This window comes from Passer montanus, unplaced genomic scaffold, assembly GCF_014805655.1.
Source record: "Passer montanus isolate IOZ18808 unplaced genomic scaffold, ASM1480565v1 scaffold27, whole genome shotgun sequence".
Classification (NCBI taxonomy): Eukaryota; Metazoa; Chordata; class Aves; order Passeriformes; family Passeridae; genus Passer; species Passer montanus.
The window spans coordinates 6,225,311-6,248,857 of record NW_024367372.1 but is presented as its reverse complement, the minus strand read 5'-3'; the positions used below and the strand labels follow the sequence as shown (position 1 = coordinate 6,248,857).

General features: G+C 43.8%; 1 protein-coding gene across 2 annotated transcripts; it reads left to right on the top strand.

Moving 5' to 3' along the window:
- The first annotated feature begins 64 nt into the window (after window positions 1–64).
- HHIPL1 (HHIP like 1) lies at window positions 65–21,113 on the top strand. 2 transcript variants are annotated; one of them, XM_039712881.1, is made up of 9 exons: window positions 65–313; window positions 4,949–5,595; window positions 8,291–8,434; window positions 8,583–8,911; window positions 10,824–10,968; window positions 11,264–11,409; window positions 14,248–14,329; window positions 16,132–16,214; window positions 19,154–21,113. In XM_039712881.1, exons 1-9 carry the CDS (start codon window positions 74–76, stop codon window positions 19,714–19,716), a joined length of 2,379 nt encoding a protein of 792 aa, XP_039568815.1. In that variant the 5' UTR covers window positions 65–73; the 3' UTR covers window positions 19,717–21,113. The 2 variants fall into 2 exon arrangements, with proteins under 2 accessions (XP_039568815.1, XP_039568816.1); XM_039712882.1 differs by having other exon boundaries at window positions 10,842–10,968; window positions 19,154–21,111.
- The last annotated feature ends 2,434 nt before the right edge of the window (window positions 21,114–23,547 follow it).

Sequence of the window (23,547 nt, the reverse complement as noted above, 5' to 3'; positions counted from 1 at the left end):
CTCCGGCGCTGTGTGACACCCCGTGCGGGCCGTCCAGCCAAGCACCTGCCCGGTTCTCCGGGCGGAACCACCCATGCTGCTGGCGGCGGCGCTGGCCCCGCGGCCCGCCCGGCCGCACCCGCAGTGCCTGGACTTCAAGCCGCCGTTCCGGCCGCCGCGGGGCCTCGCCTTCTGCCGCCGCTACGCCGAGTTCGGCTGCTGCGACCCGAGCCGCGACCGCGCCCTGCTCCAGCGCTTCTACCGCCTCAGCGCCGGCCTCGACGAGCGCAGCTACGCCGCCTGCGCCGGGCACCTGCAGGAGCTGCTCTGCCAGGTGAGACCTCGGGGCTCCCGCGGCACTGGGGGATGCCCCGCGCACGGCTCGGGCACACAGGCGTGTTCGGCCCCTGAGCGGGGCTCCGGTGTGGGCACGGATGCTTCTGCCCCATCGCCGTGCCTTGCCCAGGTGTGCGTGCATCTGCTCATGCAGGGCTGCGTGGAGGCTGGGTGTGGATGCTTTGGCCCAGACAGGGATGCACTGATCCCGTGAGTGCATCAATCCGATGCACTGGTCCAGGAACAGGAACTTTGGACCGTCCAGGGAAGTGTGAGCCATGATGTTAATTCCCTAGCCCAGACTGGAGTACCCCTGCACAGCCATGGCATTATTGCCTGGGCACAGGCATGGGTACATCAGCCTAATCATCAGTGCCTCAGGGACAGCACAGCAGCCTGGGCTTGTGCTCCCAGGCACTGGAAGGAGTGACTGTCCATCATCATGTATCCTAGTGGACTTTTTTTATTCTTTGGCAGTTGTGTAAAAGAGCAGCAGGGATGTTGCTCTTCCTTAGTTTAGCACCAGCAGTCTCTGAGATAGGTAAGTGGGCAGTTACAGTTTGCACTCTCCTCACCCCGCCAGGGTTAGGATACCAGATCTGGTGAAGAAACCCACAGGGCACCTGCCTGCCCAAATCTTGTTCCTTGTCTTGACCAGCTGATGGGGTCAGGTGCTTTTTTTTGTGTTAGGTTACAGCACTTTTAGCATGTGCCAGGTGCTAATAGCCCTGGTTATGGGTGCAGAGTAATGCCTGTGGATGTGGCCTTGGAACCTCTGTGGTGGCCATCCTGCACAAGGGGGAATTTCCACTCAGAGCTGATGTTCTGGGGCCAGATATGATAATGGGTTGATCACAGTCTGCACAGAGCAAAGTGTCTCACCCTGTCATCAGTGGAGGCCTCGCATGTATGAAAATGCCCCTGAGACAGAGCAGTGGTGGCTCAACACTGTTCAAGTGTAAACCTTAAATTAATTCAGACAGTGGAGTCTTGTCTGCTGTGCTCAGATGGGGTCAAAATGGCTTTTCAGAAATCCTGCTCTTAGCATTTTGCCAGTACCTCTTGGGTTCCTTAAAGCATGAAGAGAAAGACAGCACTTTTCCACACCAGGATCTAGAGAACTGACGTTTATTTAATCTCACATTGTACTGGAAGCAAAAACCATTTGAGTATATTTCTGAAACAAGTGGTGTCTGAGTCTGTTTGCAGACAGGACACCAGTTAGCAATGTGTGCTAAGCACTCCTGCTTCTGGAAGTGATAACTAAGTCTCCTGTGTTTGTCAGAAAGCCAACCATTGAAAATGTCTTCAGAAGCAGAGAAATATTTCAATGTGGGAGCAGTGATTCACTGAAATGTTCTGATGAGCTCAGTGCATCACCAGCCCAGATGTGGCTACAAACCAAGCACAAGCATATCATGGAAGTTCAGTCATTGCAAACAGTATAGAAACTTACTCCTTCTATTCATTCATTGTATATGCAATTTATATCCTAGACCTCAATTACCTGTGGCTTACTCAGCACATTTCTGTCTCTTTCTGCTCACAATTCATGATTTCTCTCAAATGTGATCAAATTATTTTGACAAGTGTCTCAGTTTGTATTTGTGGATTCCTGCCTTTTCTTGAATTCATAGAATAATAGAACAGTTTGATTTGGAAAGGACCTAGTCCAACCTCCTCTGCAAAGAGCAGGGACAGCTTCAACTAGATCAAGTGGCTCAACCTGTCCTTGAATGTTTCCAGGGATGGGGCTTCTATCACCTCTCTTGGCAATCTGTTATAGTATTTCCACCCTCATTGTAAACAACTTTCTTGAAGTCTGAAGTCAGAAATCTGATCTATGTTGACCCTTCTTCAGTTTAAAACCATTACCTCTTGTCCTATCACTACACCTCATAAAATGTCCCTCTCCAGTTCTCCTGTGGAAGGTGCCATAAGGTTACCTTGGAGCCTTCTCTTCTCCACCAAACTGCAAGAGCAGATGCCTCACTCTGCTTCTCAGGGAACAGCTTGCTTAAAGGCTTGAGTTTCCAGATGGAGGTGGTCAAGGGATGTCAGGGATAATGTGGAAGTTAGCTTTTCTGAGTCCTGTTGCTTCCTCCAGGCTGATAGCAGCAGTAAATAAGACATTGTCTGATGTGGGTGTTCCATCAGATTCAGACTATTGGAATTCCCCAGATAAGGAGCTGCTGCTGAATTCCTGGAACAGACAGGATGCATTTGGTTAGCCTGGCTTAATGTGACTTGTTTTGTTTTCTGATGAGTTATTTTCATAGTACAAACTTGTTCCAGCCCTACTGAAGTAACTGATCATCTGCCCAGTAGTTTCCTCGGTCTTTGGACCATATCATGGTTTAAAATTAATGAACAGACAGCATCATTTGGAAATGACAATTTAGATCTAAGACTGATTCTGGGCTCTGACTATGGGTAGAGCTTCTTGTTGTTTTAAGTTACGTGAACATGACAGGAAGATGTGAAGGCTAAAAGACCACAACATTTGCTTCCAGAGCAGAGGAATTCAGCGTAAGGCATGAGACTCCATCTCTTTCAGAATAAAATTTGGAAAATAATTCACATGTCTTGAAAATACCCTAGGACATGCTTAGGTACTTTCAGTGATAGATCTCTGAATTTCACTGCCAGTGAAATGCTGCTGTAATTACCTGTAAGCCACCAGGAATGTTGTAAGGAGGAAGAAGTCGCCTGCAAGTTCTGTTCAGACACACCTGAGGCCATGGTGAGCAGCCTGCAATGGCAGGGAATCCTTATCTCTGGGCTATTTTTAATTCTGATGCTGAAGCCAGGACATTGCTTTGTAATGCATAAGATCACTGCTTGCTTTGAAAGAGGCTTCCACAGAATGAGGTACAGCTGAGTACTCAAGTGAGGGGCCTCCTCTCTCTGAATGGGCAACCTCCATGGGCTACAAGAGGTTGAGCTCCCACCCAGCCCTCCCATCAAATTTCCTTTCTATCTCATTCCAATTTGTTTTCTAAGGCAAATTTTTCAGTCATTACAATTGAATTGACAAATGCTCTGTCTCTTTCTGTCCCCGGCACACCTCGTGTAACCCAGCCAAGTGTGTTACCCAATCTGCCTGTGTAATTTCAGTGTTTTGTTTCACGAGCAATCTTCTTTTTACCACATTAATTGCTGCTCATTTGGAAGCATAATAACCTTCATTTTGCAATGAATGGCTTGACATTCCAGGAGGAAAGCTTATTGTACACTAATGATCTGTTATATGGCCTCTCAGTTTATTATGGTATGTAATGGAAAATAAAAATTAAATATTGTGTATGCTTATCAGCTAATTTAAACAGCTCGGAATCTCAGATGTTATATCTTTTCAGCTATTGAATAGAGTTGTAATCTGCATTAAGAAATATCTCCCTTTAGATCTAGAAACAGCTCCCTTTTTTTTTTAATTAAGCTGATTTTGCTTAGTAAAAGAAGAAGAAATGCCAGACAGGAATTAGAGAATACAGATTTTACTTAAGTAGTGGTTTCTCTTCTGACCTTTGTTGCCTCAGGTATTTATTGAAATATAACTTTGAAAATGATTGAGCCTCCACAGAGTCATGTTGCATTATTTGAAGAGCACTTTTGAGGTACTTGTTGGGAAGATGCATTATAACTGGAAAATATTGTGTATATTACATGCAAAAACCCTTGCAAAACAGAACTGGGTCACTTTGGTCAGTTTGTAACTTACAGACAGTTTTACTGAATTGCAGCTTTTTCATAAGGAAAATGTGTCTGTAGGTGTTCTGTCATGGAGATTACAATGAGCTGTGTGAACTTGATCCAGTCCTTAAGCAGATTTCCAAGGCTGCACCATCCACAAACAAAGGTTGAGTGCAGCTGTTGCCAAGACCTTGCCTGGATTATGGCCGTTTTGTGCGCACTGTCTGAAATCCTGTAACCTCCGCATCCCTCACAGAACTTGGTGACCCATGTCATGATCATGAGATGCCTTTCACCACTCCTGGCTGGGGATATAAATAATCTGTAGGCAAAGGTCTACCAGCAAAGGCAGCTGGACCCAAGCAAGGATGGTGTCCTCTCCGTCTCCTCCACTTTCATGTCCCACTCCTTCCAAGCTGTAAATCACATCTATGTTTGAGATCCATGCCTGGATTATCAGATGATGAGGTAAGAATGTCCCAGGCTTTGGCCCTGATGGCCTTTCCCATTCTGTCATCACTGTGCAGGGTCTGAATCTTCTCAGCTAATTCTTTGGTTTCACTTCTGCTCTGTGATTAATCTTATTATTTCATAGATAAAGTCAGAGCATCCAAGGAAGAAAAGTCTCTTTTTCCCCAGTACAGTCTGCTAGGGTGATGTAGCACACAGGCATCATTGCAGGTTTTTTTGAAAAGTTCTGTGGTTAGAATAAATGAGTAACAGCTTGAGGAAGTCAGCTTTCACCAGGAACATTGAAGATAATTTCCATGAGTGCTGAGACAAACCCCCTTTCTAAGATCTTTCCCTCTGTTAACGTATCTTCAGAATAAACCACAACATATCTTGTAATTAACATGAAATATCTCCAATTAGTATCACTGCTCAGCTGTTTCAAATCTGGTCCAATAAATGACTTGAAGCCTTTTCTCCCTCCCTCTAGGAATGCTCTCCATATGCAGCTCACTTGTACGACGCTGAAGATCCCTCCACCCCCGTGCGGACGATACCAGGACTATGCCAGGACTACTGCACGCAGGTGTGGCGCAGCTGCCGCTCCATTTTCCGCGCTCTCTCCGCAGACCAGGAGCTAATTGCACTGGAGAACAACATGGCAAAGCTCTGCCGCTACCTGTCCCTGGAGGACACCGACTACTGCTTCCCACACCTGCTGGCCAACCAGAACCTGAACCAGAACCTGGGGCTGGTGACCGCTGACGCGGAAGGCTGCCTGCAGCTCTGCCTGGCGGAGGTGGCCAACGGGCTGCGCAATCCCGTGGCCATGGTGCACGCCAACGACGGCACGCACAGGTTCTTCATCGCCGAGCAGGTCGGCCTGGTGTGGACCTACCTCCCCGACGGATCCAGGCTCGAAAAGCCATTTCTGAACATCAGCGAAGCTGTGCTTACCTCGCCTTGGGAAGGAGATGAGAGAGGGTTTCTGTGTATTGTCTTCCATCCTAAATTCAAATTTAATGGTAAAGTGTACGTCTACTACTCAGTTGAAGTTCGTTATGAAGAGAGAATCCGAATCAGTGAGTTCAGAATTTCTCCTACTGACATGAATGCCTTGGACCATGGTTCTGAAAGGTATTGCACACATTCTGGCACATGAATTTAAGATCTTATAGGCCCACTTGTGCATTTTTGAGTCTCATGAGTGTAGCTATGATATTTTATGAAAAATCCTCTGCTAGGATTTTTCCTGTCCCGAGGAGCTGAGAGCCTCAGGAAAGAAATGTAAACAATAACTGTCTGCTGCTGTGGAAGGCCACAGGTGCATCTTTCATTGGTCCATGTGGATTGTTTTCAATTAGTGCCCAATCACAGCTACCTGTGCCAAGGCTGTGAGCAGTCACAGGATTTTGTTATGCATTCTATTCTGTTCTATTCTTGTTCTTTGTAGCCTTCTGATCTGTCTTCTCTCTCTGTTCTTTTAGTATAGTTTTAATGTAGTATTTTAATATAATATATAGCATAATAAATCAGCCTTCTGAAAAAAATAGAGTCAAGCCTCGTGTCCTCACACATGGGAGGATCGCCACAACACATGAGTCTCATGAGTGAGACTTATTTACTTCATGTTTTGCATTCCAGAGTGCTAGCATGTTAGTCCAAGTCCATGTCTAGTGTATTGAGGTGCAGCAGCTGTGTGTCCTCCATGGGTGAACTGCAAGTGTGCAGGGATAAAACATGTACAGGTCTCAGTTCTGGCATGTCAGAGGATTTAACTAAACATGGATTAAACATTATTTGTAGTTAGTGTTTTGGGGTTATTGTTGGGTGGGGCTTGGAGGTTTATTTGTTTGTTTTGTACTTTTGTGATGACCCTTTAAAATAGACTTCTGCAAAGAATGAGTGAAATTCCTTCCAAAGCCAAAGGTTTCCAAAATTAGTATAAACAAAGTGATACCAGACCAAAGATGGATTTGGTCCCATATTTCTTCATCTGAACAACAACCCAACCCTTTGATATTACAAATTTAATATCAAATTAAATAAAACACAAGTCACCATATTATTATGGAGTGCATTTTAATTGGAAATGTCATTTGTTTTAGTCTGGTCTTGCGGTTGTTCCACACTACTATGCACAGTTGATGAGAAACTTGTTTATGGAATCAGGCTCACAGATTTATAGCCTGTTGCAGAACTATGTTATAGAACCACTGTTTTAAGAAACCCTTGGATATTATTAATTCAAAGATTTTTTCTTCATTATTTGGATTTTATTAGGGGTTTTCCAAACACCCAGCTGTGGATGACTCTAGCTCAAAAATGCACACAGCCCAGTGATAGAGAGGGGATACTGGTTTATAAAGCAATTACAGCAATCCAGTGTAAACAGCACTGTAGATGACAGGTAAGGGGAATTACAACGTGGCACTCAGGAAAGCAAACCAGAAAGCTGCAGATATCAACAGCCCATGAGCTGTCTTGTTTAAGAATCCTCAGGCTCTATGTTTGTAACAATTTCTGTGCTTACTTAGCTTATGGTTAGTACGGCAAAAGCTTAAGAAAACAAAATTGTGGTCCTATTGTGCTTGTGTAGGCTCAGGTCCCACTGACTTCATCCTGAGCTGCTGCCCAAGAGGGAGCTCAGGCTGACATGTGGTGTGCACTGCCTTGGCTCAAGTGCATATGTCTGTTTATGCTCAGATGTTTCTCAATGAATTTTGGTTTTTTCCATCTTCTTTGGGAGGCTGAGGAAGATTCACCTTTGTGCCCATACAGGATCCTCCCTCACTCCTCCTGTCAGCTGGAACCTGTGCACTCTTGCACAGTTACCTTATCACAGAGGTGCTGACATTTAACAGGAGGTGACAGTAACTCCATACTTGGGTTCCTTCCCATAACACACAATAACTATCAACATTTCAGAATGGAAAAAAACTGTCTAAAAATGAGGTGGTGTAAGTAAGTGTTATAATTTGCTTTCGTAGCTATTAAGATGCACTGCCATCATGAAATCTGGACTCTTTTAGAAGCTGGAAGTAATAAACTTCAGTTGTTATACCTGGGAACCTCCCCTGCATGTATTTGTGGCTTTACCATTCTATAAAACTATAATATATGTATTTTCTCCTTTCATGCTATGGACAGGATTCCAGGAGCATAAAATAAACAAATAAAATAGAGAGTTTGGGGTTAAAATTAAGGTAAATTTTGTTGGTACTTCTTTAAATAACCTTTGGTAAATCAAGTTTGTTGGTGGGGGTGCTTTTAACTGCTCTTTAAACTCAAAAGGTCCTGAGCGTGTAATTATCATTTAAGGATTCTTCTCTCTTTAAGAATTTAACTGTTCCTTAATGTTTGAGAAGTTTTATGTTCGCCTTGAAAGTGCCTGGCAGGACTGTGCCAAAAGCTGCACAGATGCACAGATGGACTGGAGTCCTTTCTCTTACAATTTCCAATTGGTTATAAGCTCAGATTCCTTTTCTTTAATAAATTATAAAGAAAAATAAAAAAGAAGATTAACAAGGAGGAAGAAAGAATCAGAGGAAAAGTTTAAGCAATTAAAAGTATATTTTGTCATGTGATTTCCCAGACTTTCCATATTACACAATTTGGTGTTTCTGTAATCTGGAAAATATGTTGAAACTATTTAAGGTTAGAAAATCAGCTAAGCCCAAGAAAAACTCAGTAACGTGGATATGGAGGAATTTGTATCAAAACCAATCTGTAGCTGCTTCCATCTGTCAAGAACTACATTGTCATGGCATTGCTCTGCCCTTCACATAGTGCTTGTGCAGTGGGAAATTGCTTTCTCCCTATTTTCATTTAGGATAATCCTTGAAATAGAAGAACCTGCTTCCAACCATAATGGAGGAGAGCTGCTCTTTGGAGATGACGAGTATCTCTATATTTTCACTGGAGATGGAGGCATGGCTGGGGATCCTTTTGGCACCTTTGGAAATGCCCAGAACAAGTAAGAGTAGATCCATCCCTATAGCAGCTCCAGGAAATCAATGCCATGAAACCCTAGACTTTCCAACCCCACCACCCCCCCCGGCTCTGATTTTTTGCCAAGGTCTAGCCTAATTTCTTTACTTTTTTCATTTGCTGTCCCAATGCAGATCAGCCCTGCTGGGCAAGGTGCTGCGGATCGATGTGAACAACAACGACCGCGGGCCGCTGTACCGCATCCCGCCCGACAACCCCTTCGTCGGCGACCCCGCCGCTCGCCCCGAGGTCTACGCCTACGGAGTGAGGAACATGTGGCGCTGCTCCTTCGACAGGGGGGACCCTCGCACCAAGGCAGGGAAGGGGCGGCTCTTCTGTGGAGATGTGGGGCAGAATAAATACGAAGAAGTCGACATCGTCGAGAAAGGGAAAAATTACGGCTGGAGGGCAAGGGAAGGGTTCAGCTGTTATGATAAGAAACTTTGCACCAATTCTTCCTTGGGTAAATAGATGTGCTCTCGTTTTTACTTCCTGCCTTCAAAACCTGGCTGCTTGGTGGCAAACACCTTTTTGAGATGTAAACCTCTGCTGTTCCTCTAGAAGCGAACTGGCTTGGGCATAAATACTGCACCAATTCTTCCTTGGGTAAATAGATGTGCTCTCGTTTTTACTTCCTGCCTTCAAAGCCTGGCTGCTTGGTGGCAAACACCTTTTGAGATATAAATCTCCGCTGTCCCTCTAGAAGGGAACTGGCTTGGGCATAAATACCGAAAGTACAAATGTTACTGTTTCTGAGTTAGGGGGAAAGTGAAACATGCTCGTTGTTGTTTTTCTAGGTGATTGGTGCTGTTAGTGAAATTACTTTGTGATTCTGTGGTTTAGAGGGAGGACAGTTTCTTCTTTGCCACATAAAATAAGCTTTTGTGCAGAAGCAAGGAAAATTTGGAGGAGTTGTATTTTTCTCCATAACTCACCCTTATTTAAAAAAAAAGCACAGAAAAACATTGACTGATCAATCCTTATGCACACTGCCTGCTCTGCAGGTAACTGAAGTATGGTGTATTTTCATTTGTTTTAGCTATGCCACAAAGGAAAACCTCATTTTATTTTCATTTATTAAACTGTTTGAAACTGGATTGAGGGTGTTTGCTAGCTGGCTAAATTCCAGTGAACATGTGAAGTCAGAACATATTGAACTGCAAGGGCTGATGTGTACCACGTCTTGTGCTGGAATCTCTTCTCAGAGATTCAGGGGGGCAGTGGAGTGGGGTGGCACTGATTTGCATTAGCTGAGATTCTGATTCTTTTCTCTTCCATGTGCTGTGTATTGTTGTTTAATTTTCTTCCTAATATTAACTTAGTTTAAATTCCTTCCTTTTATTAGCTTTGCTGTAAGTACGAGTGATTAACTCTTTTTTTTATAAAAATGTCAAGAGCAGGGAGCAGATTTTTTACACTCCCTTTGCTGAAGCAGTTGTTCAGAGAGCTCATTTATTGCTCTCCTGTGTGACAGTACCCAGATGAGCATTCATGGCAGACACTTTACTGAGGTCTCCAGGGATTCAGAGCAATTTTTGATGACTTTAGAGACCCTTTGTTAGAACAGTGAAATGTCACAGCCCCTTTAGAACACTGCTGAAGTGTAGAAAACACCTGCTTTAGAGGAAATTCCCCTGGTGCAAATTCTTTGCTGGCAGAGCTGCTGGGTTTGCTACTTGCAGCATCTGCTACATGGGCAGGGAGAAAGGCTGTGAGGATGAGGAGGAAAGGGTACCATGCGGTACCTGTGAGCCAGGAGTTTCAAAAGAAATGGGAGGAAACATCTAATGGAGACCCTCAAAATCAGGACATTTCTCCCCATTTTACATTTATCTTATGTTATATTTCCCAATGAATATGCCAGTACTACATCATTCATGCCTGTGCCATCCCATAAATATTTGATGGCCCTTTCAAGTTGCTTCTCCATCTCAGAGGAACAGAAGCTATTTGTGCTGACATCTGACATATCTTTTCATCAGTGCCTGCAGTCTGGAGTCACCCATCTCTTTTTTAGCTTTTACCACCTAAACAAAGCTGCATTGGGCAGACATTTCCTGCATGGGTGCAGTGGCTCTAGGAGTAACCTGTGAATTTGTAGCTAAACCAGAAAAACTCTGTAGAAATGTGCCAGAAGTGGCACTAGCAGAGATGGATTGTAGTGGGAGGAGAAGGGCTCAGGAGAGTGCTGAGGTGTCTTGGTGAGGGGCAGGGCAATCAAATGTGATTCTGAAAAGGTGAAAATCAAACTAAATACAACTCCACTGGCAATTCATTTAAATAGAAAGTGCACCAGGGAACCTGATTGTACTCTGCCACTCTCAGAACAATCTAGATAAAGAGCTATTCTGCAGCATGTGTAAAACAAGTCACAGATCTTTTCTTCCCTACAGATGATGTGCTTCCAATTTACGCATATCCACACAAAATGGGGAAATCCGTTACAGGAGGCTACGTCTATCGAGGCTGTGAGTCTCCAAACCTGAACGGCCTGTACATATTTGGTGATTTTATGAGTGGGTAAGTAAACACTTAGGGCACTCACAAAGTTGTACCCCCAGCAAAAATCCCCCTCAAAATAGCCTGATAGCCTTTCAACCCTCCCCTCTTGTTTTGTCATGGGCTTGAGTTGCCCATGAAAACAAGGGGTTGCAGGGTGTATCGTACATTTGGGTTAATATTAACAATCTCTTCAGAGAAACTGCAGTTCCTATTGCAGCTAGTAGGTAGGAAGCATTAAATATCCTTCAGGTGTCCATGCTAACATTCATAAATTATCTGGGTCAGGTTGTGGAAGTGTTCTTTTGCCTTGCAGACGCCTGATGTCTTTGAAGGAGGATCATGCTACTGGAGAGTGGAAGTACAGTGAAATCTGCATGGGGACAGGACAAACATGCATGTTCCCTGGGCTTATCAATAACTACTATCAATACATCATCTCCTTTGCTGAAGATGAAGCAGGTAATCTTTTAACTTTGTGTCACACTGAATGGCATGTATCTGTTCTCTCTTCAGAATTAAACACCAGAGAAGGGATCAGAGAGGCAGCAGGTCGTGGAGAGGCACAGCAGGAGTCTTTAAAATGCCAGATTCCCAGCATCTCCCAAATACCAAACCAAAGTTACAATGCTAATTTTGAGGTCTGAATGCCATGCAGTGCCTGCAGTGGGAGATGGAGAGTCAGTTGCCTTGGGACTGAGTCTGGTGTGCTGGATGTGCTGCTGCCCTTCCCTCTGGTGAACAGGGAGCAGAGGGGGGCAAGTAGAATAAAACAAATTTAGAAAAGAAACCTCATTCCTCACAGTGCCATGCCAAGGGGAATGCGGCCCTGGGAGCCTGAGAAGCTGATACCCAAGGGAGAGCAAGTCTACCCTCTTGTCTAGTCAAGAAGGCTGCGGGCATTATTAATGGATACAGGGAAGCAGATGTCAAGGACAGCAGTTATATATCTGCTCACCCTGGGCTGGGGTATTTGTACCTCTCATGAAGCAGAACAAAAGCCTGTGTTATGTCTTGCATGAGGCACCAGCAAAAGAGTCTTTAAGTCCATATTTTATTAGTGCCAGCTGGGACTTTGCCTTGCATTGGACTGAAGGATACAGTCCCAGTAGAGCTTTGCTGTGTTTTCATGGCTGCCAGCATTTTGATTTCTGGAAGGGAGTTGCTGTGATTTGAAGAGGAGGAAATAAAGAGTCCTGGGGTGGTGGTGTCTCCCACTGTTTGTACAAGGGTGTTGCAGAATGTGCAGCTCGTGCAGCCCCTGGCTGGGGGCAGGCAGAGGATGAGCCCCACAATGTGTGCTTCCTGTGTGACCCAGCAATGCAGGAGTCATGTTCTGCCCTGCTCCAGGGAGGTCTTGGCTCGTGATCACAAGCACCTGCTTCCAGAATGCCTCAGCTTTTCAACATCTGTTTTTTCCTGCAGATTATGTCAAGTTTGGATGTTGCTCAAATAATATAAATGCAAATTTTATCATGTGAATGCAAATCCTCCAAGTTAAGTGTTAGCTTGAAAGTTTGACTTTTTTTAGAGTTAAATTCAATTTTCTTTAATGGTTAATATTCATGGAATTTAGAGCTATTTCACAGTGCTGTAATGAGAAGGATATCTTAACCTAAAATCAAATAACTTAGCTCAAATCAGCTTTGTGCCAAATGCAGTATCAAGCTGTTGATTGCAGCCCTTGTTCATGCACATGAGGTTGATCTCCCTCATCCTGTACTTGTCAACAGTCTGGACAAAATGGGTGAAATGCTGCCACCCTTTTGCCCTATGCTGTGCTTTGCATAAATACAACAGAGCTGAATGGAGATTTGATCTGGAGTCTTTTTTCAGAGTTAATTGCCTTGAGTTTTCTTTGTAGTAATGGAAAGAAATCTGTTGATAACAGTGTAGTGAGGTTGCTTTATCTGCTGTGAACAGTCTTCTCTTGCACCTTTTTTGTGTGCTGGGAATATAATTTTTTACAAGCTTGCCACACAGTTTATTTTAACAGGGTTTTCTTCACAGAAGCATTGAAGTTTTGGAGTTGTTGCTCTGATGGATGTTAATCTACCTGCTGCAGTGGGTGTGTATATGTCGTGTGGAGATCTCTATTTTTGGCTCATTGCACAGCAATTATAAAGCCATCAGCCCCATTCCTGGCCAGCAGAACAAGTCAGAGACACCCCAGGCACTGTGTCTGTGGGTCACATGTGTGTAGCCTGTGTGCTTCATGGCCTGAGCATCCAAACTCCTGCCTGGTAACTTCCAGGAAAGAGGAGCAGGATGTAAAACACACATCACCACGAAACTCAGTGCCAGGTGTTTCCTGTCCCCATTTGGACCAAGGCTGCCTCTGGCCTGTCCTTAATGAAGCTGATCAGAAAAACGAAGAAGCCAGCCAGGGGTAGCCAAAAGTTTCTGCCCTGGGATTATCCAGAGGAGCTCAGCCCAGGACAGCACAGGAGGGCAGGTAGGAGGATGGAGACAGCCTCAGCTGCCTACACATTCCTTTGCTCACACTGACCTCTGTTCCTCCTCCTCTTCCCCCTGGATTACCCATTGAACACCCAAAAAAATCTCCCTTATTCACTAAGCAAGTCTGTAGTGCCGCTTTTTATATTTTCTCTCATTTTTTAAGTATTGCAAACATATTTTTTCTTTCTGATCCTTTTTGTTGCACCGCTCAAGCACTTGAGCTCTCAAAAGAGTGCCAGAAGGATTGTATATCCCAGTCTCCCCTGCACAACAGGAGAAGAAGGATAGACATGCAATTAAGAAAAAATAAGTCAAATAATTGGTGATGGACATTGTTTGGTTGAAGGTTGAGCCCTGCACATGTGACCTGACAGAGCTGTGATGAATTAAATGCCTTTTGTGTGAGATATGTCTCACTCTGTGAGTGTGCTAGAGAAAGCAAAAACAAAATCTTCTTCTCCTATAATTCACCCCAAAGAAGTGCTTCATCCAAATGAGCAGAAGAAAGTGAACTTTTTAAATTTCCTTTCATTTCAACAGAAGTAATTCAGGGTTTGACTGTTTTACTTTAAAGAAGTCAAAGGACATAGATCATAATGAGAGAACAAGGAAGGTCTGGGCAGGTGAACCTGCCAAGAAAATTTGTCCAAATAGTAATTCATGACAATTCGTAAAAGTTGCCACTCACTAAGAATATTTTATGCCAATGGACTGCAGATGAGCTCTCAGACCTCTGATGCAGAGTTAATGCCTTTGTGCTGTAAAGGACAGAAACTCCAGGACAGTTTTCATGGATGTGTCTGTTTTGGTTTTTTTTTTGGTTTTTTTTTTTTTCACCAGGGGAATTGTACTTCCTATCTACTGGTGTACCAAGTGCCACAGCTCCCAATGGAGTGGTGTACAAAGTGGTGGACACCTCCAGGTATGAGATGTTCTTGTTGCAAGGCCTGGTGATGGTGCAGTGAGTCCTGGCGTGGATGGTGTGGGTGGGATGAGTCATGTTGGCTGACTAATTAACTCTTCTCCCATGCTGGGCCCTTCTGGGGAATTCACTCAAGGAACATCTGGAGTAACCCATTGTGGGTCTGCTTTGCTCCTGCAGTCATGGGGGTCTGCATGCCTGGTGCCAAATTTTTATGGGACTTGTTGGTGTTATGTGGGTTTGGAGATTTCCTGAATGCTAAAGAAGTATTTTATGGGTGGCTTGTCTTTCTTTGGCAAAATTTCTCTACATTTCTGCCCAAAAGGAGGCACTTTTTCTCAAGGTGTTTTTTTGAGTTCCTCTCCATCCCTTTTTTCATCTCCCACAAGAGCCCTGTGCCCCCAGACCACAGCAGCCAAAGCTGGACCAGCATGACCTGCAGTGCTGTCTTGGGCAAACCAGACATGAAAATCAAAAAGTACATTCTTCTTAGTGTTTCAAAGAGCAATATGGATTGAACAAGAAAAAAGGACCATCATTACACCTCCTGGATTCCATGTGCCTGCATGTGAGACTGGGCAAGGCAGGGAATAGCTGTGCTTTATGGGAAGACTTACAGCTGTTTTTTCCATCTTCCTGTTTTTAAAGTGTTACTATTATTGGCTAAACACCAAGCTACTTTCAGCCAGAAATGGAGAGTGAGATTTTTTTTATAGCTTTTTTTTTTAATGTATTAAATGTACAGCTTTAGCTATCTGAAGATTTTGAATCAAGCCACTTGTCTAGTTTTATGTTGAAACCAGTCCCCAAAATTAAAAAGCCCCCAGATCTGTTATGTGTTTTCTCCAACTCTCCTCTGTCAGAGCATTTTCCATTATCTAATGCAATGGAAGAGTTCCTGTAAACTATGTATTAAGGAGCTGGTATTACGCAACCTGTGCAAAAATAGAGAAAGCAGGAGTCAAACACCAGCCGTAAGTTTAAGTTGAGAAAAAAGTTTCATTCATGTTCAGAGTACCAAAAAAAGTAATTGGAAAGTTCATAAAAGTAGGGAACATCCTTGTATAGACAGTTGAGAGAGAAGCTCTCTGCCTTCCACAGAAATGCAAATGCAAACAATCCTCATTGCCCAGGAGTTTTACCATCCAAATGCATTTTTGAACCAATTTAAAAGCCTCTGAAGAAGTCTGAGGATTACCAAGACGGCTGTCATAGGAAAAAGTGGTGATGAGCTGGTTGTGACTTCCCAGAAGTGGGATACATCTCTATGGCAAACAAATTGTGTTAAAATAAAGCACCATACTAAGACAAAGCCTCTGAGGAGACACTTAGAGTTCTTTTCTGAAACTAATGCATTTTTGGCACGACATTTGTTTGGGCTTTCTGTATGAATAATAGTGTGCTCTTTTGCTTCCGTGAAAACAGTCTGAAATCTTGCATACACATGAGCTGTCAGATGTTCAACATATACTGTCTAGTTTTGTAATTTTTATTTTCATTTTGATTAATCTCTTTCTGTAGTGCTTGAACCTGCCAATGCTTTATTTCCTTAATGGCTTCAATAGTGTCAACTGAAAACACAGACAGAGGACTCCACTGCCTTGTGAATATTTGGACTTTCATCAATGGTGATCTGTGATTCTTTAGTTATGTTTTCTACTGTAAGAGATTAGTTGCATCATTTAAACAGACTTTTTTTCCCCAATAAGAATTATGTTCTTAGAAAAACAATGCGAAGCAAAGTGTTGCAATGCCAGAGGAAAGGAATTAATTGTGTAGTGTATGTGTCCCTTTCTTTCAAGGACAGCACCACCAGGAAAATGCCAAGTTGAGCCATCGCCAGTGAAAGTCAAAAGCAAGCGCATCCCGTTTGTGCCAAAGGAGAGTGAGTGTAACTCTTGCTGTTTATTATTGGTTCATGTTAGCTGGCAGGAGATGCAAAATACAGACTTGCACTGCCTGTCCACATATGTGGAGATTACCCAGAACTTCACTCTTCAGGGTATCCTCAAAATTAAATTTTCCCAGATATTTTGGATCTGAAGAGTTGGTTTAAATCAGTCATACAGTATTTCCCCTTTCCTGGCCATGTGAAATTTCCTTTGTAGTTTCTGACCCTGTTCATTTTCCCTTTTTCATGCTACATTGTACACATTTCATTACTACCAGCTTGGTTTCCCTGTAACTGTGCCTGTCCAGAGACCCTGTGCTCAATGGTGTTTGTCAGTGACGAGTGATTTTTTGCAGTAGCTTCAGGTAGTGGAGAGGATATGATGGGTAAAGGGTTGGGAAGTAGCTCATTGAGCAAGATGAGAGCTGAGTCATTGTTAGTTGAAAGTGAGAAAATATGGGATGAGAAAATGCTCCCAAAAGAATCAGTGATCACGCACTGAGGTGAACTTTTGGCTTACCCAAACCCTCCAGGGCCTTTTGGTTGCTTCATGTTGCATGAAGTATTGCACTGCTAAAGCTGGAGTAATCAGCGGAGCTGAATCTGCAGCAAGCCAAGTGCTATTTATGTAAGGTACAAAACCCTAAACACAATATTGGGATCTTATGTGAGGTACAAAAACCTAAACACAGTATTAGGATCTCAAAAGTAGACTAGGCAGTATGCCTGTTCTTTTCCCCTATGCATTTAATTTACACATGTAGGTACCTAGGCAGCACAACAAATTCTCTTCCAACTCAGCATAGTCCATGAACTTCGATAGTCCATGAACAAAGCTAATGGTACTGCAGGAACTCCAAAGTCAGAATACTTTTACTTAATTTTTAATTACATTAATCACGTTGCATTGGATTTGAGTCACTAACAGTTCCTACAGCTTTGGCTTCAGGGAATAATGAGGAGATTCAGAACCTTGCAACACTGAGTCTTTAAGGTGGAACAAACTCTAAGGCTAATTATTGACTGCTGACATGCCTGAGCACTCAGCATCTTCACGGATGTTCTCCTTTTCCAGTTGTGCAGGCAGCTTCCAAATTTTAGTAACTTGGTTCATATTCAACCATTTTTGTCTGTTTCTGCTTATGCATTATTCTCTGTTCAAGTGCAAAGTGCAGATTTTTAAACTATACATGTAACTAAATCTTTTGGGCTTGTTTACAAGGTAGTTTTTGTTATAAATTAAAACTTAGAAATGGTGGGAGAGATTCTACCTAGTATGCCAAGAGCTACACTCTCTTTTTTTGTGAAAAATAAGCACAGCCATTTTGATTCAGAAGAATCCAAACAAGGATGTGTAGCTGTAAATATTTATTGTTTTGGTTAGTATTTAGTCTGAATGCAACAGAATCATCAACAGGGCATGTGCCCGTGCAAAGTGCAGATTTTTAAACTATACATGTAACTAAATCTTTTGGGCTTGTTTACAAGGTAGTTTTTGTTATAAATTAAAACTTAGAAATGGTGGGAGAGATTCTACCTAGTATGCCAAGAGCTACACTCTCTTTTTTTGTGAAAAATAAGCACAGCCATTTTGATTCAGAAGAATCCAAACAAGGATGTGTAGCTGTAAATATTTATTGTTTTGGTTAGTATTTAGTCTGAATGCAACAGAATCACCAGGGCATGTGCATTGTATTAGCTATGAGTGCTTTTTTTGAAGTGTATTTAATAAATAGTTTAATAGAAAGTATTATATAAAGACAATTTGATCCAGTGAGGTGAAAAGCACTCCCAGGTGACCATTAGCTTTCATACAGTCTTACAGTGTTCAATCAGTCCCAGGGTTTTCAAGTGCTTTGCCAGACCAGGCTCCAGCAAATGAGCTGTGCACAGGTGAGGCCTTCAAATCTATTTATTGCACAGCTTCCAAAGGAAGGAAACACTTTCATGTCATGAACACAATTCCTTTTCAAAGAGCATTATTTGGAAAAACATGGATCACTGTGAGGGTTTGCCTTTTGGGGACAACAGATACTAAGCACAAATAAGAAAGTGATATTTTTCCTCCTCTCTGTACTACAAACCAAGTGATGAATGAGGATGCATAAATCTGGGATATAATTCAAAGTCATGATGTCTTTGCAAATGTCTGTGACACTGTCCCAGCTCTGTTGAATGTTATTCCATGAAATTCTGAATTGCTTCCTTCTGGCAAACTAAAACTTATTTTTAAGCTAAAAATAAAACACATGTGAATAAGTAAATCCAGTAACACCTGGAAACTGTGACAGCAAAGACTTTTCATCTCTTCAGAGTTCAAGGCTCTTTTTTTTTTTCCTTTTTTTTCATGAGGAAGAACAAACCCAACCCCAAATCCTGTTTTATGTGTTGTCCTGGCAACTCTGTTCCTCTTGCACATTCCAGTTGCCAGAGAGAATTGACTTTGAATGTTCCCGATTTCAGCTCCTCTGAATAAAGCATCTGGCCCAGTGGGGAGGCCACGCTCTCCTCTGGTAATGATCCAGTCCTCAGCAATGAAGAGAAGAGCAGGAACAGTGCCTGTCTGAATGCTTTCGGCAGCTCTTCACCGGGATATGGTGAAGAGCTCCTGTCCTGCCTGTGAAGCTCCAGCACCTACCCTTTAAGGGCCAGCCTGACATTTGCCAAGAAACCTCTTGGAGCTTCCTTTTTGGGAGAGGCTCAGCTGGCATTCAGCCCTACAGTGCTCTCTGCGAGCTAACAGCAGCCGACATTTTCACTGAGGAAATACCGGCTCGCTAAGGGTGTTGCTGCTTCCCAACAGGACCAAGTAGACAAATTCCAAGAAATCAGTTATATAAGTCAAAAAAAATTAGCACTGGCTTCCTATAGTTGTCTTCAAGCATTGCGCAGAGAGTGACAGACTCACGGCTCTCTGCCTTTTCCCCCAACAGAGTTCATCATGAAAGCACCACCACCACATCCCGGGCTGAAGACCACGACGGAGCCCCCGTGGCGAGGCGCCCCCGACCCCCGAACCCCGGCGCTCCCCGGGCCCCGGGTGAGGACGGGCAGCACCGCAGCGCCCCGGGGCAGAGCCCCCCGGCCCGGGACGGGCACGGAGGAGAGGGGGCAGCGCAGGAAGAAGAAGAAGAAGCAGCAGCGCCCCGGCAATGGCGCCGTGCGGCTGATGCGGCAGGGCCGGCGCGGCCGCGGCCGCGGCACGGTGGAGGTTTTCATCGACGGCAGCTGGGGCACGGTGTGCGACGACGGCTGGAGCCTGCCCGCCGCCGCCGTGGTGTGCCGCCAGCTCGGCTTCCCCTCCGCCGAGCGGGCCGCCAAGAAGGCGGAGTTCGGGGAAGGGAGCTCCCTGCGCATCCTGCTGGATGATGTGCAGTGCTCCGGGCAGGAGAGGACGCTGCTGGAGTGCTCGCACGCCGGGGTGGGCACGCACAACTGCGCGCACGAGGAGGATGCTGGCGTGGTGTGCAGCCGGGAGGAGGTGACAGACCGGTGACAAGGGCTCGGGGAGGCAGCTGAGGGACTTGGAGACATCCCTCCTTTGCCCAACCCTCCAAACCAGCTGCAGTATTGAGGAGGGTGTGCCCTGCCCTGCTGCATCAGGTCAAAGTAATCTCATGTTTTCTTCATGTTCATCCCCATGCATTTGCCTCAGAGGGGAAAAAAACAAAAAAAAAAAAAAGAAAAATGAAGCACTGAATTGAATATGTTGTGGGCAGGGGCCGCATTTCTGTGGGGTTTTTTTGTAGGAAAAAACCCCCAAGCATCAGCCTTTATAGATCTGAAAAGAGATTCATCCTGTTGCCCTTTCCCATTTCAAAATACAGCATTCTTCAGCTGTGCACCACAATGTTTTGCCAAAAAATAAATTCCCGAGTGACCACGTTTCACTCTTATGGAATCATTTGCATCGTTTGCCTTGCTTTGCCACGTGCAGCTCTACGCTGAGGTTTCTAAGGATGTGCCTTTCCAAATCTGTGCCTTTCTTTGCAAATTACAGAAATATTTATATATATATATATATTTTTTTTTTAACCTTCCACTCACTAGTTTAAAGGAAAATTATTTTTCTGTAATGCTTTTTATTGGTGTAAACCTATTGGTCATCAAGGATAAGCAAAATCAGGTGATTTAGAAGAACCCCTAGTGTACTGCATGGAAAATATTTCTGCAGTTTATATTAGCCTAAGTGAAAAGAAAATCTAACCCTTTTTACATGAACAGGATTGAAAATCTGTCCCTTTTTAGATGCACAGGATCATTATCCAGTTTAGCTCTGAAGACACTGTTGTACATGTTTTTCCACTTTCCCAAACTTTATGAAGGCACATGTTTTTCCATTCAGTTTTTCACAGGTGTGAATGGTTAGACAAGAGGTAATGCACTGAGGCAATATTTAATAAATAGTAATATTTACCCCTTTTTAGAGGATATTAAAAAAAAAGCAAACAAAAGCACCCTATTTTGTCCGAAATGTGTTTTTTACCTGAGTGGTGATGGGAGACACATGTCTTATTAAAGCATTTGGCCTGGTTATTTGTTTTCCCTGGTGTAATCAGGATAGGTTTTGTCTTGCTGCTCACACAAGAACATGAGAAAGACAAAAAAAACCCTAAAACCCCTCAAAAGTAAAATGACCAATGTGTCTAGAAAAGTTCACAAGCAAAGCCTTGTATCTAAAGATCTTACTGTGGATATTTATTTTAACCCAAATTCAAGATGACAATATCGTCTTAAGCCTAAAACATGTATAAGGTAAATTAATCTGTTTTAAATATTCTTCCTGAACTTTCTGATAAATTCTCATTAAATTGTTTTTTGTATTAAAGAATACCCTCAATACACAAAAGCAGATGATAAAAAAAAAGTGTTTCCCCCTACTTCCTATGAAATATAAAGGAGGAACAGATGCATAAAGTGTCATTTGAGAAGTACTACTCTGTTTTCGTTTGAAAACCTACAAATGCCATCACCAGACTGTTTTCAGGCCTTTCCCTTTGCAGTGAAGTTGCAAACTTATTTGTTTCAAGTGCAGAAATTCACTTCGGGCCAATCAAAATGTTCAGAGAACAGGAGAGTCCTTTGTAAATTCTTCTGTTAAAAGAGTTGGAAGCTATTGAGCTGGTGGAACTAGAGGGCTGGAAGAAAATGGAAGGTGGAGATACAATCTTTCTTTTTCCAAATTCCTCTTCCACTTCTTTTAGCTCTTTGGCCAAATTTCAGCTCCCTCTGTCTGGGAGATTTTAAGGAGAACCTTGGTCATAGTTATACTTGAAAACTTCTGGATAGAAAAAAAGACCTGCACAATAAAAGTTACCCTAAAGGAATTGAGGTGATTCCAGGATGTCTGCCACAGACGAATTAGGCAGGAATTTCACCAGCATTTTCTAACTATTAAGTATTCTTTTTCTAATTTAACTGTTAATTACCCCGCGCCTGGTTTAGTCTGTTTGAACATCCTGAGAACAAGCAGAGGCCTGGTACATCTTGGATATTGCTGGTGGGGATTTCCACCTCCCCTGGCTGGCAGGCAGGGTGACACAGGCTCTGGTGGCAGCCAGGAGCACAGGGGAGCCAGCCCCAGGGGTGACAGTGAGCTGTGCCTGGCTGTGCTGGCACAGAGCCCTGCACCCCTGTTTGCTGCTGAGGTGTTTGCTGATGCTGCTACATGGGTGCTGCCAGCTCCACAGGGAAATATCTATTAGCAGAGAAAGATACAAGACTTTTAAGTACAGGGTTTTTTTTTCCTCTTATCCCTTCTCCCAGCCTGCACTGAGTGGGGAAGGTGTTCAAATAGGATCGAGCCAGCTCAGCACACGTGGCTGTGTGTGCATGTCTGTGCCTGCCAGCTCAGTGCACTGCTGTGATTCTGGCAAAGTGTTTCTGACCATTGTGGTCCCTTCCAGGCTTAAAATATATCTGTTCTCACTCCTGGTATGTGTCAGTCTAGTTCACTGGTATTTAAATGATGTACTATTTAAAGCACACAAGTACACATGCATTTAAATACCTGCTATCTCATCTGTTGTTTAATAGGTTCTTAGTGATATCATTTTTACATAGCAGGATGTCACACCAAGTAAGCATTAGATAAACTAATAAGCCCTACTGCTACACTTGAACATGACAGTGTACTTCCTGCTTGCTAATTCAGGATAAATCTTAAACTAGCCCAGAGTACAAGCAGACTTCCTCATGTGGCAGTCCCAAAGTAGCAATATGGTTTACTGCCTTGTCTCCTGAAGCCACTCTGTGGCTGAGACTGGAGCACCTGCATTTTTCCTTACATACCTTTCCTTAAGTTAGCATAGTTGCATCACATAGAAGACCCACCATATCTCTAAGGGAACAGTGTAAACTCAACCTTTCGATGTCTTTTTCTCTACCTCCAAGGCAGAGTAGCTCTGCTCAGAGCTCAGGATTTTTCACTTATGTCCCTGTGGTACCCAGCATGCAGCCTGAGCATTCCCTGCCACACTGTGTTGCAGTCTGCAGTATAGACATTATCTTAATTTGGTTTTACCACGCTCTTTCCAAGAAATCCAACAGATAAATCTTCCCAACATATCTAGGAATAATCTTTAGAGCTTGTTGCTCAAGCAGTGAAATAGGTAGGGTGTTGTGTCAGGGGTTCTCATTCAAATGCTGGCAAAACCCTCCTGGAGCTGAGCCCTGACTGGAGCACACCATGAGGATATCTTCCGTGTCAGGGGAGTTTCAGGTCTGCCCAGGTCAGCTGCAGGGTGTGAACAGCATGAGGAACATGTATCACCTTAATGAACTCAGAGAAATCCACTGACATTGAAATTGTACTGAGGACATGACGCAAGTTCAGAAAGCTCAGTGGTGGCACTGTGCGTGACACTGGCACAGGGTGCAAAGGTGGAGGGCCCCAGCTCCACGTGGTGCCGTCGTGCTTGTCTTGCCTTTATCTCCCCCGTCAGCCTCTCACCAGTTAGACCTTTGTTTGGGCTTTATGATGGCCAAGGGAGAACAGCAGCTCTTGAATGCCCTGGCCCAGGGCCCAAACCCAGCAAACCACTCCCAGTGCCCGGCTCAGGCTGCCTCTTCTGTCAGGAGTCAGCATTGATCGGGCTGTGGGGGCACAGTCCCAGCACAAATCCATCCCTCTCTAGGAGAGCTCAGCCTGTCGCTGTTTGGGTGTGGTCAACATAGAAATTCAGAAGCACAGAGGACAAAAACAGTCACAAGTATCAATATCCAAGTCTGATTTCATATTGGAAACATGCCAGTAGTCCTCCCTAAAGGTCAGCTTGGCATGTGAGATGCCCTTAGATCCCCCTTAGATACTTTTAGACATAGACAC

Bases quoted from the DNA above. Each gene is read 5' to 3' on its own strand.
- HHIPL1 (XM_039712881.1), top strand. From the start codon at position 74: ATGCTGCTGGCGGCGGCGCTGGCCCCGCGGCCCGCCCGGCCGCACCCG. The intron at 5,596-8,290 runs GTATTGCACACA...ATTTTCATTTAG, and splicing joins TTGGACCATGGTTCTGAAAG to GATAATCCTTGAAATAGAAG. The intron at 16,215-19,153 runs GTGAGTGTAACT...TTCCCCCAACAG, and splicing joins CCCGTTTGTGCCAAAGGAGA to AGTTCATCATGAAAGCACCA.